The sequence below is a fragment of the Agelaius phoeniceus genome, chromosome 5, assembly GCF_051311805.1.
Source record: "Agelaius phoeniceus isolate bAgePho1 chromosome 5, bAgePho1.hap1, whole genome shotgun sequence".
NCBI classification, from domain to species: Eukaryota; Metazoa; Chordata; class Aves; order Passeriformes; family Icteridae; genus Agelaius; species Agelaius phoeniceus.
Genome location: NC_135269.1, coordinates 13,650,850 through 13,664,285, shown reverse-complemented (window position 1 = coordinate 13,664,285; position 13,436 = coordinate 13,650,850). Strand labels below are relative to the sequence as shown.

The following is a 13,436-nucleotide window of genomic DNA, read 5'->3' as shown; positions in this document are numbered from 1 at the left end:
AATACATGGTCACATCCTGCTTTCTGCCCAGATTCTGTTTTCATTTGTCGTAGATGTCAGGTGAACCAGGACTCTGCAGTCCTGAGATGGTGGCTGTTTGGTGGACAGTTTGGAGGCTGAGTAGTGAGCCTAGCAGATGAAGACAGGCAGGAAAAATCATGGTTACAGGCATTTGAATTGAAGTTGAAAATTGGATTTTGTTTCACCCTTTCTGAAATGCACTGTTATGATGCTTGATGACTCAAAAAATTGATGTTCTCCCCAACTTCTGTCCATGTGGTCCCCATTTTCTGTGTGTCCAGGTTCAGTCACCCATGACTGATTTCTGGAAATACTGCCCACTGTGCCTAGAGCAAAAGGGGCTGTGAGCTGTTCTCTGAGGAAGAAAGAAAGGTGCGAAGTACTCTGGAAATTTAGGTTCTAAGTTCCTTTAATAGAGTACCCAAAATACACTGACATGTTTGGAAATACTGCCTTTTATCTCTGTCCCTCAGCAGGGAGCTGTGAAGATAAGTTGCTTGATGTTTGTAAAAAACCCCCCAGCCCTCCAACACTACAATTAGAGCACCACTATAGAAAAGCCCATGAGGAAATTAATCATTCTGTATGCAATGCAAGATCTGGATGCTCTGCAATAAATAGTACATGCACCACACATTGGATGATAAGGATAGGAGAAAATTTGAATAGTGTTCATTAAGTGAGCAACATTCATCCTTTGCACTGTAAAAAATGGGAGACCCATGGAAACAAAAATTGTATTATTAAAGATCCTATCATAGTGTGTTTGTATGCTGGGCAAATTAATGCTCCATGGGTGATTGGGTGATTTTAAATCTGGCATTCACTAACTTGTGTAACTTTGCTATCCAAATGTTTGGTGGGGTGTTTGTTTTTTTTTTTTTTTTTTTTTTTTTAATTTTTGGGAAAGAAAAACTACTCTCTTTGGGGAGTTGCCAGTGAGGAGGGCAGAGGACATCCAGCTAGGTGCTGTTGTGTGCAGCTAGATATCAGTGTGTGCACAGCTACATGAGTGTGTAGACAGCTGGGTGCCTATTCTTTGTCTCTGTGTGTGTGGCTAGCCCCTGTTTATGCAGCTGGCTGATGCTTCCCTTTGAAAAACTCTTTTTCTATGAAAAAATTAAATAGAAGGGACATTGACAACTGGTTCATGTCTGGGGTTTGGATTACAAACTTTATATTGTGTTTTGTGGTTCAGAACTTCCTTTATAGAGCCTCTGTTTGGTTCTGAGTCACCTAAGCACCCCAAATCTGTTTAAATGATGGGTCAAGTGTTTGTGGGAGTTCTCATCAGATGTTTTTATGGTCTTTTATGGCTGTGTGATTAGAAGGGCTGACATGCTGAGGATTCACAGAGACCAGTCTTCAAGGTGCACTGGAATGATAAAAAATATTAGTAGACATAATTTGTTATATCTATGTTTGGTTTGATTGCTGTCTTGTGTTTGAAATCCTGTAATTAGGGCAGCAGACTGCCTCCAGAGCCAGTTCTGCTTCAGGTAATACAACACTAGGACGAGTTCCTTTGACTTCAGTAGGTGATTCTTTACGAGGAATGAAGGCTGGAGCCCATGTAAATTCAACATCACCTCTGGGGAGCTGAAGATCACAGAGAGAGCAGGGGAATACTGAGGGTCATCTCTCCCTGTTGAATAACTGAATTAGAAGTACAGATCCTCGGGAATGGGCAGCACCTTGACTTGCTCGATCCCCTCCCCCACTAGATGGCACTGAATTCTTTTTCTTTAAACGGAAAAAAAAAAAAAATACAAACCACGAAGAAAAATATGGTGGAGGTCATTTTGCTGTAGCAAAGACCCCAAAAAACCAAATCAAAAGACCCCCCCCAAAAATCGGTTGTGCATTTACTCTGTCCATTTACCCTGCCCTTCCCTCTCCTAGCCCCCACCTCTGTGTACCTTTGTACCGGCGCTCGCTTTGCTTTTGTGTCTGGAGCTCTCCGGAGAGGCGCCGGGAGGATGCTCAGGGAGGATGCTGGGCGGCCCTGGCTGCGGGGCTCCGTCCGCAGGGAGCTCCAGCACAAGGCTCGGCACAGGGCATGGCTTGCTCGGACTCACCGGGTGCGCTCCGCTGTCCCGTGCCTTCAGACATGTTTCCCTGTGCTCGCTGGCTTTCTCCCTGCATCACTGAAATCGTAACCCGCGGAAAGGAAAGCCTCAGCTCTCATTCCGGCGCTGAAACTGCGTTTTCAGCCCCTGGTTCATTTAAGAGCCATGAATTAGTTCCCTGTGCTGAGATGTCCTTAATTCCCTGTCGGGAGTGGTTTCTATGTGGTGTGCCCAAGTGTGTGTGGAGGGGTTGTGGGGTTTTTCTTATTTATTTTTGAATGTCTTTCTCCCACCTTACATTCATCGACAAGGATTGGTTTTTTCCCCCCTGTGGTGAGGCGGGGGTGGGAGGAAGAAAATTTAATAATGATCTGTATGTGCTGAGAAGGGGCTGTCTGTAACAATCCTGGTTAGAGACATAGGGAAGGCTCCTAATGCCTGCAGCAGGCAATATTCTCCCCTCCTGAAGAAAGGGAATAGTGATCATGATGATGAAAGGGAAAAATGTTTAATTCTAAGAGTTAGAGGAGCGAAAATCCAACAATTTCTTTTACAGTTATATGTTTAAGGTGACTTGTAGAAAGATACAGACTGCATCTGATAAAGCTACAAATGCAAGCGAGAAAAAAGCATAGAAACTGCCAGTAAAATGTCTTTTCAGAGAAAAAGATAAAACCTGGAACTGAATGCAATTTTTGGCTTTCAAACCCAGGCTTAAAAATGAGAAGAGCGAATGAGTCTGACTTCTTCAGGTACAAAAGTCCTCCTGCCCCAAACTGTCTTGCTGTCTTGGAAAACCTGGCACCTGGACCTCCCTGGGTCCAACCCAATCTTGGCTCTTTGAACTGTAATCCTTGCTTAACAAGAAGGAAATGTAGGTGTGATTCCATTATATGGTTTTCCCATTGTCTCACATATCTTTGGCCAGCATCATGAGAAAAAACAGTTCTAGTAGCTGGGTCCTCCATTCTGCCCTAAGTCCCAGTCTGCCAGTTCTGTTTAAACTGGATGTTTAGACAAAAACCAGTTTTGTTTTCCAGTTCAATATAAATAGAGAATAAACATAGCAGGCAGGGTCTTCTGCTTGAACAGAAAATCCAACAATCAGCCAAAAATATGGTTGGTAAAATTAGGCCTGTTCCCTGTTCTTATACTTCAGCTTGGGACTTGATGCTAAAAATTGACAAAGAAATTCAGGTGAATTTTCATCTCTGTGTGGGTGTGATACAAGAAACCTCGATATTCGTCATCTTCTTATAGGAGCCAGCAGCTTTTTGGCCACAAAACTCTAAATTTAATCTTTGAACAGACAACAATTATGGCTGCTCCAGGCCCCCTGTAACATCTAATTCTTTTTATCTACTGACATGTAGTTACTTGAAAAATCCAGTTATAGAGGTGGATCCATCTGTGCTGAACTATTTTTAAAAAACACTGAGATCCTTAAATATTGGCTGTTATTAACAACAAAGGGAAGTTACTGCTAAGAAAATTAAACTAGTCCCCTTTGCCAGTAAAGTTTACCTCTTAAGTTTTCCTCTTAAGTTTACCTAGACCTTTCCAGATACAGTGGATATTCATAACACAATACTGAAATTTTGCAGTACATCTGGTTCAGTAGATGCAGGTGATTATAACCTTTATGGTTTGAATGACTGGCTTTTCTTTGCCAGTTTCATAACCCTGCAAGGTGGTTAGAGACTACAGTACATTTCACACAAAAATTGGTTTAATGACACAGATACTCTTCCATAGCTGCAAGTCCCAGTTGATATGGACCCTGGTTTTGCCAGGTAAAATGGGAGATACTTTGATTTTTTTTCTATAGTACAATTTGGTTTGGTGCCAAAAGTTATGATCCAGCCATATGGGTTTTTTCCTGGTGCAGCTGTATTCCACAAGACAATCCAGGTATGTATTTCTGATACACAAAGAGCTACCACATCTGCTCTCCCCATTGGAGCAAGTACAATTTGTGTATCTAGGGTTAAAAGTTAGCAGAATCCCAGGGCTCCCTTCTTGGGGCCAAGAGCTGTCACCAGCCCTGGAAAGGCTATGTTTATTTTCAATTCAGATGATACAGCTTGGTATTCAGGGGCCAAAAGCTGGTAGGATCCAGCATGGATGTAGATTTTTGCAGCATACACCTGTGGGGAGGCATTGGGCTGTGGACTTTTTGGTGCAGTAGGAGCAGCTGCATTGTTTGCCTTTCATGCTGTGGAGTCAGTGGGAGCCAAATATTGGTTGGAGCTCACTTGGTTCCACTGTGAACTGCAAGATGCTGTGGTACTCACAGGTCAGGATATGCCAGCACCCAGCCCTTTTTGGTGCAAGGGGAATGACCGTGTGTATTTCTTTTTTTAAACAGTGAATTTCAGAGTCTGGAGGCCTCAGCTTTCTGGATCACACAGAAGGTCTAGAATCCAGGATTTCTTTCAAGCTCATTCTCTCTACTATGTAGCAGGTTGGAAATTTTTTTGGTGCAGTGAGAAACGGCTCTGCTTGTTTTTGATTTAGTTGACATAATGTAAGGGCTTGTGTTCAAGAATGATCAGGATCCAGTTAAATCCAGGTTTTACGTTTTCCCCTCTTAAGAGAGTAAGGCTTCGACATTTCCTGCCTGGGAAGTGGTGCAGTTTATCTTTAAGGAGGATAGAGAAATAAGAAATGAGTCTCACGTTGCATGGGTGACATCACTGGCTTTTGGCTCAGCGCTCTGTATGCTCGGTCTGTAGGCTTCGGCCAAGGCTGCAGGGCTCGGTGTTTGAACAAGGAAAGATTCCCAGGTGTACAGAAGATTGGATTTGCTATTATTTGGGTTAAAAACGGTGAAATGAGATTTCTAAAGCTTGGGGACTCCAGCTCGCCTTCTGTTGCACTTGATCTCTACAAGATGGGTGAGTTATTCCCATTAAAGAGAAAGGGAGTGAAAATTTAAGGAGAAAAAGAAAAATATGTCTGAATATATAACTACTGATGCCGGGGATACGATTCGTACGAAGCTGCTGAGCTAAAAAATCTCAGCTCCGACGAGGAGATCGGGCCATATGGCAGAGAAATGGTGCAGCCCTGAAGCTGTTGACAACAGTTAGGGGCTGCTTTCCTCTCCCCGTGTAAGGTGTGTAGCTCCCCCCCACCTCCGCCCCTCCGCCCCGGTTTGTTTTGGTTCGGTTTCCCCCGACCTCCCTCCCTCCCTGCCTCCCCTCCCCGTTCCTCAGCATCCTCTCCGCCAGCCGTAGCCCTGCCTGCCTTCATCTTGCAGATGGCTAACGTGCCGCCGTGTTAGGAAAACTGTGCACAACACATCCCAGCGCCGGGGACGGAGGAAGCTTTGCAGCTGCCGGCGGAAGGGGGGGCAGCAGCGTGTCTGTGTGTGTGTGGAAGGAGGAAGGATGCCGGGGCCCAGGGCAGCCCCCCGCGCTGCCTAGCGGGCCGGCGGCGGCTCCTGCCGGGCTGCGGCTGCTCCGCCGCCTCTGCCCGGCCCGGAGCCGGGGCTGCCCGAGCGCTGCCCGCGGAAGGAAGGCAGAGCCGCGTTCGGCTGCCTGGATGACAGCGCCCACGACAAAAGAGTGAATGGCAAGGCTGGCAGAGAGAAGCCGAGGTGTCTCCGAAGCCAAGATGCCAGCGGCTGTCAGCGAAGTCTGCTGAGGGAGAGACCCGAGCGCGCCCGCGTTCCCAGAGGCAGCCGGGGAGGGGATGCTTTAACCACGATTTCAAACAGCAACAGCGGCGGCGGCAGCAGCAACAACAACAGATTGCTCCCCCCCTCTCGCTCCCTCCCTTTCGACCCCGCTTTAAACCCAAGCAAGTGACCGACCGTCCAGACGATGATGCTCTTGCTGAGCCACTGACAAAGAAAAAGCAAATCACCCATTCCTGACAACGGGACAACTGGCTCCTGGCGAGTGGGAGATGTCAGGCTGTTGAACTTTTCTGTCCTGTGATGATGCTGTAGTGAGCCTGCTGATCTGAAAGCCATCTCTTCTGGATTTCTGAGGGGGCCAGATTGAAAGAGATTAATGGACTGATCAGCCATCAGGGGGATTCATCCCTTCAGCCCCTGCCACTGGGGTGCTTGCGGTGAGAGGGTCGCTGGTGAAAGGCTGTGTTTCTGCTCACCAGGTCTCCTCTGCAGAGGAGAAGAGACAGATGAGACTCCAAGACTGCCTCCAGGGCAGAACTTTGTAGTGCTCTCAGCATCCCTCTGCAGCGTGGATGTGAGCCACGGGAGTTGGGGATGTTTGAGGCGGTCTGTGCCAAGTGACACCCAGCAGCTGCTCCGCTGGTTTTTGCGTGCTCTCACCCCCAGTGGCTTTGCCTGTTGTGAAGATGTCCATGGTGTTTCTGTGAAGCTGAGGCATGGCTGCTGGAAGGTTACTGCTCTATGCTGGCCTCTCTTTAGCTCTGTGTGCCCTTGGCATGCTGGCTGTGGCAATCTGCTCTGACCATTGGTACGAAACTGATGCCAGGAAGCACAGAGAGAGGTGCAAGAGCATCACCACTAAGAGAAATGATCCTGGCTTCATTTATAACTCCAACAACAACCTGCCTCTCAGGGCCAGCAGGTCTAGGTTGGACCGCTGGGAAGGGAAACTCCTCTTGGCAAGGAACAGGAGGCAGATCTTTGCTATGAGCGCAGTCGACGAGTGCAACAGACAGTACAACTCCACCAACATGGGGCTCTGGAGGAAATGCCACCGACAAGGATTCGACCAGGAGCTGGAGGAGCTGATTGCCAAAGGTAAGGGCTGTGTTTTTTTACCAGATGAATGTGCCAAGCTCCTCTGAGATGAGCAGGGGCTGAGCAGAGCCATTTGGGCTCACAGATGGGAGCTGGCATCTCTAGCCAAGTGCCTCCCCTTGCAAGGGGTGAACTGGCCTGGCTGGGCACTGCTTCCAGAAGCACTGCCAGGGCAATTTCCCACAGGATCTCTACTGCTGGGGTTTGGGAGCAAGCAGGCAATGAGGGTGAGAACACACACACCCCAGAATATCTTTTTCGTGCTCTCTCTCTAATCTGGATCTAGTCTTCCCATCACCATGGTATCAGATTATTTCCACACACAAATAAGAAGTATTCATAAAGGAGACACTGGATTTTTTTTTTCCAGTTTGTTTGACCCTGGTGGCTTGGGCAAAGTACATAATATTTTATTGGAGACTACATATGTCTGTGTTTCATTGCTGCCTTTCTGAATATCACATCCATCCTGAAATACACCATTTGCAGTGCTCACATGTAGGCTTTTTCTGTCCTCAAATGGAGAGTAAACAAAGAGAAATGCTAAAGAGCAGGAGGAGACCCAACTTGCTGTTTACACTGAGCTATGCTTTGGAATATTTTCAATATCTACAAAACATTACATGAATTTATTAGGAAGGAATCATTTTCTCTAGGGGTGGAGATGCATCTGTTTGCCTGTAGCATTTTTGTGCTATTTTTTTTCTAGTCTTTTGGTCCTTTGTCTCAATTGTTCCCTCAGGGTAGTGGTTCAAGGTGATGGTCATTTTGCCCCAAATGTTTCTTTGATCTGAAGTATAGGAAGGGGCCACATGCATAAACCCCTACTTAAACAGAAGATGCATGTTTTTGCAGGATGATGAGGGTTTCAGTAAAGGATGACGGCATCTTTGCTACCCACAGCATGGTTACTCTGTACTACAAAATAACGTTTCCCTCCCATGGTTCTTCTATTGCAATCAGAACATTCCCCATTAGTTTATTTCCATTGTAGTGAAATCATTGCTTCTCACACAGTGCCATCTTCCAAAATACTTGTCTTCCAAGAGTGTTCTCTATCCCAAACTCTCTTGATAGCCTTCATTAATTCCCTCCTCAGACATTAGGAGTGGAATTATGCTTAAAGCTACTTATTCAGGAGGGGTGTTCTCACATGTTTGCCCCTGTACATGTTTTGTTCCACATGTTTTATGAGTGAGCACTGGATGTGAGTAGCATGGTAGGAACTTGTACCAAACCAATCCAAGCAGGTGGTGTACCTGTGTTTTTAGAGTCCCTTCTTGTCCAGCTGCTATTTAACAACTCCTAGGAAATAGATTGGTGTCTTCAGCCCCATTTGTAATGGGCAGGTGGACATGTCAGAAGCCTGTCAGAGACACCCTGCTGCTGGTTTCAGAGCCAAGGGAGTGATTCCTATTCTCCATCTGGGTGAGGATGGTGTGTGCCGGGCTGGCCACGGTGAGCTGGATTGCTCTGCCACGTGTGCTCGCTGTGCTCGGGGCATAAACAAATTCAACCTTGACAGCGGGCAAACATGTCAACAGAGCTCACCTTTGCAAATGGAGTTGTGGTTATTAGAGAGGATTTTCAGCCTGAAATAAGTGAGGTTCTTTCCTCTTTCTCTACCTGCCTTGTCCTGGGAGCAGGAATGTCCATTTCTCCTGCCAGAAACAGCTGAAATTTCTGGGGCACGGGTTCTGTGTAATGGCAGCTCTGCTAAGTGTTACCCACAGGGAGAATGTGACAAAGCAAGATGAGATGGTTACATGCAGGAGAAGGTGGTCTTTGAAAGCTCTTGCTGTAGTCTGCTGGTGTTCATGTATGTGGAAATGAGTGTGTGGAGTAAACTAACTCTAAACACACAGCACCCAGCTGGCAGCCAGGGGTTCCCTGGACCCAGGTGCACTGAGTGTCCCTGCACACACCCCTGTGTAGGTGTGGCTGCAGATGGCCAGGGAGCCACTTGGCCAAGTCTCTGCCCCAGGTCAGATGTGCCACTTGTGCACATAAAGGAGCTGTGTGCAAATATCTGGGTGTGTCACTCCTTGCCTGCTCTAAATGTGTTCTGATACACTTCTAACAAACTTCATTGTAGGATGGGAGAAGTGCTCAAGGAGGGAGACTCCTAACATTAAACAACAGCATTTTAGGTCATTTGATGGCCTTTCTGGGGTGAGGATCTGTCTATGCTGTAGCTCTCAGCCATGAGGAAGAGTCACCCATAAATGCTATAGAGGTATAGCATATACATATATATATGCATGCTTTGGCACCTCTAAACTGAAACACAGAAGAAGCAAGTGTAATGGCAATTCAACAAAATCAAGTGTTTGGCTTGCTCAGAAATAAAAATGGAGATGTTTCCTTTTTGACCCTCACTTATATGATGAAAGTGAGGTGTTACTGCTGTCCAATGTTGAGAAGAGCTGTGAGCTCAAAACAAGGCAGGTATTCCAGGTACATACCAAGAGGATCTATCATGCAAGTAAAAACTAAAAGTAGTTTTCACTTCCATGACAGATACTTTTTTGGGAGTTAGGAGTTGCAGGGATGGGTGTGTGGACTGAGTATGTCATGTGCAGGTGTGAGGGGCTGCAGATATTCCCTGTGTGTAGTGTTCAAATTACCTGACTGGGGCACATATCCTTGCACAGATGAAATCACTCTCTATGAGATCCAGGGCAAATACCTTATAGAAGAGGATGGATATGCAGCTTTAACTCTTATTCCTCTGTTAATTTAATGTAATACACCTCTTGCAGAAGTGGATAAACTAATGCAGGTTCTGACCCCAAATATGGTGTGTAATGTTATATATAATTGAATGTAAATTTTATTAAGTGTTTTGGTTTTTTGTTTGTTTGCTGTTAAAGCTGGACAGGATCTGTGATCCATTTAGTTTAAAACAGATCCTACATTTTTCCCTAGGCAAAACTTGCAGTATTGAGAATGGTCTATTGAGATTTGTCTATCAAAGTATAACAAAAAATGGTCATTAAGAGCCTAACTAGCTTTGCAAATACCCTGCAGTTATTCTGCTTATGAACTCTGCTGAAATTAATACAAGCTATAGGCAATGGCCTGTGGCAGGATCAGGAACTGTGGTACTTGGGAATATTCTGATACCAGTGATTTGAAAAACCAATTCTGTTCCTGAATAGATTGGGCCACTTCTGTAATTCTATTCTGTGTTTATTAATTTTTACTTTCTGGGAAATAAATCAAAACCTTTATGTTGGATTTTGCTAGAAAAACTGGAGATTTGTTGCTTCAAGTTTCTTATATATAGGTATAATTATAGCAATACATATACAAAATAGTTGGTCCTATTTTTATTTCTCCTATGTTTTTTGCATTTTTATAGAACCCATGTGCATGTCTTAAACTAATACAATTAGGTAAATAGGCAGTGAATTAAAAGAGGTTGTCACAAGTAAGAATACTCAAGGAGAGGCAGACTAGCATGTGACCAAAGGAGTATTCTGAAGTTCCAACAAAATTAGGCAGTTCATTTCTTCTCTTTGACATGATGAAGAAAAAAAATCAAATCAGAAACAACAGAAATTACAAGCAGTAAAGAAGTTATTGGAGTTGAACATGTAAACTGAGGTCTCAGTCTTGCTAACTTTTCCTCTGCTGCATAATCTATATTTCTGGGAATGGACTGCTTGGACTGAGGGAAAGCACTCTGATACAGAGGGACCAGTGAAAAAGAAAGAGCTAACAGAGCTATTCCTCTGACTCTGCTTTTGCATCTGATTGAGCCTTTAGCATCTCAGGACCAGAGTTTCACTCCTCATCCTTAAAGCCTTGCAGAGTCAGGAAATGCTGGCTCTGGGGTTGCTCAGCTCAATATTCTAAAACCCTTCCAATTGTCAGGTGTTTGTCCAGTCTCCTTCACAAACTGAATAGCCTTTGCTGCTGGAGGCCCCTTTGAGCAAAGAGCTCAACCTCTCCTATCAGATCCACTGTTTGCCTCTTTACCGTGGAGTTTCTAGCAAAAGCAGCAACCCTTCACCCAAGCAACAACTCTGAGTGAGCCACCCAACTCCAGGACTAAGCAAGCAGAGAGCTGGAATGCTGGTGAATGTCTGGGAGAAGGCAGAGTTTATATCCTGCTTTGGCAACCAGCAGCTCACAACTCCTTGTGCACAACTTGTAGTGAGCCAGAAAAAAATGGGGAGCCACAGAGTCTGCCTGCATCCTATGGCAATGCTGCTCAGATGCTTTCCTGCAGTAGTTGAGAGGAAAATAAGAAAGGAAAAAAGGGAATTACATCATTTAATTATAAAAGTACAATAAAGTAGATGAAGAAGTTGCACAATAACCAGAGTCTGTTCCATTTAGACAATTACTGCTCAGAGGACCTTTCATCTCGCCTTTGGAAGGCTGCCAGTTAAACCTGACTGGATGGGGCCCTGCTGCCTGACATTGGAATCCAATTTTTACTTAAAAACCCCCAGAATTTACAATGACCTTATTATTTCAACCCTCCTTTTACCTTCTTTTTTTTCTTTGGAAATCATAGTAAATCCTATTTTTAAAACATTTTACTGTGAGTATACTTAGCCCATGCCACCACTGAAAAAAACCTCCAAACCCTAAGTAATTCCTGTGCAGCCTACCTCTACCTGAAATAATACTCAAGATTTCTGGGATGAAAGCGTTCTCTGGTTTGTTTGTCAGATGCAGGGCATAACTGGGGAAGAAAGGCTTAACAGGACTACTCCAGCCGTCACTAGGGATTATTTATACACAAATGGAAAGAGGCTACTGAGAGAGGCTACTTGCAGCTATATCTAGCTGCAAAGAGCAAAAAGATTTATTTTTGTAAAAATTCTTGTAATACCTTACAATGCTCTAGATTTGACTTTTAAAGTGCAATGGTTTTGACAGGAAAATTAGGATAGCCATTTTTTAAATGTATCTTTTATACATTAAAGACTCAAAGGCTTTGTTTAAAATACGTGTTTGAAATCCCAACTGTTTTCCAAATGGACTCATTAAAAAAGGGACTTTATTGAAGTCTGGATTCTGATCCTAGAGAAGTCAATAGCAAATGTTTTATTGAATATGGTGATGCAGCAAGTTCAGGCCTTTAGTGTTTCCTTTGAGGTTAAAATTGTCCCTGGGTAGAGAGGCCAGTGCAAGGTCTGTGCTCCCTCCTGTCACAGCTGGAGATCTGCTGGAGGCATCCACTGAAATTCAGGCAATAGACAGCACTGGAGCTGAATCTTAGGCTATCCAGGTACTCAGTTTTGCTGTTTTTGATGCTGAAATTATTCTTAGTCAGTTGATTTAAGACTGGAAGTCTAACAACTGAGATACAGCAAAGCTACCCTCTTGTTCAGGAATTTTCCAAAATCCTTTAGCAGATGAAATCACAGGTTCATGTGTATGAGTTCCAGCAGGATTTGGCCCATCATATCTGGAATAACCAATTTAATGTTTTAATTGCATCAAATTGAAATAGCAATTCATTAAAAAGTTTATTTGCCACAAGTAAGAAGAACCTGACACATTCCTCTGACACATCTGGGATAATTAGTTCAATATTATATATCTGCTAAAAATACTAAAACATATATGTGATTTAGCAGAACAGCACCTGGTTTCGATCATGATTTTTTAAAGGGCAAATTTCAATCAAGCTGTTGGCTTTCAAACAAATTTGCCAGTGAAGACAAATGGAAATTTTGCCTGCGTAAAAATGACAGGATCATGCCCTTCTCAAGAGAAACTGATGTTTGCAGAGCTGCCTGCAGGACTGCATGCTTAATTCCTGTTCATTTAATTGAACACCCAAATCCTTTTGAGAAATCTCAGCATTTTTATCCTTTCTGCCTACTGCTAAAAATTTGCAAAAGCTGTGGAGGAAAGATTTAATATGAGTGTAGTTGTGTTCTATTCACTGTAAAAATAAAAATTTGAAAGATAATTTTACTTTAGTAAAGATGAAATGGTCTGAACTATTTTGTCATCTCCTGCAATAAAAATCCATATTAATATTGCTTTTTCTCATTGAAAAAGTATTTCTGTGCATTTAGAAAAGGTTCAAGAGGTGAATGAGTTCAGTAACTATTGCAGAACCTTTATAGATAAGAAGCCTTTCTGTTTGTAGGTTTAGCAGAAATAATGACAGTAACTTATAATGTGAGTTACTTAATGGCTCATTGCTCACAAACTGCTGATGGAACTCTTAACAAATTTACCTCTTTAGGACCAACAGAAAGAAATGAGATGGTGTTTCTTAGTTTTTAAGGAAAAAATAAATAAATAATATGGATTCTGGAATCCTAGTTCCCTTAACAGATCATTCAGAATAGAATCCACTTAAAACAAAAGAATATAAACTAACACATTTTCCCTGCAGGAGAGAAATCAGAGTAAAAAAAATGGAAATTTATCCATTTTCTTTCTCATTAGGCCTAATTCTTTTATAAATAAATATTCAGAACTGCCCAGCTGAGCCTGCTGAAATCATAATCCTTTGTAGATAAGTACCAAAATAGATGAAAGAAAGGTAGTATTGCAGTTAGGGCAGGGGCTTACAAAGCCAGAATTGAGTCCAAGCTCTGCCATAGTCTTTCTTCATGACCTGAGGC

The 13,436-nt window shown here is 43.7% G+C and overlaps 1 protein-coding gene across 2 annotated transcripts in view; it reads left to right on the top strand.

The window, feature by feature from the left end:
- Positions 1-4,713: 4,713 nt before the first annotated feature.
- Positions 4,714-13,436, top strand: part of TMEM178B (transmembrane protein 178B) — a 221,556-nt gene continuing 212,833 nt past the window's right edge. Inside the window, exons 1-2 of one of the 2 annotated variants that reach the window (XM_077178332.1) lie at positions 4,714-4,987; positions 5,353-6,831. In XM_077178332.1, the coding sequence (XP_077034447.1) occupies positions 6,450-6,831 (382 nt within the window). In that variant the 5' untranslated portion in view covers positions 4,714-4,987; positions 5,353-6,449. Of the gene's footprint in view, positions 5,209-5,352; positions 6,832-13,436 lie in introns of both variants that reach the window. The other variant, XM_054632005.2, reaches the window with a different exon arrangement.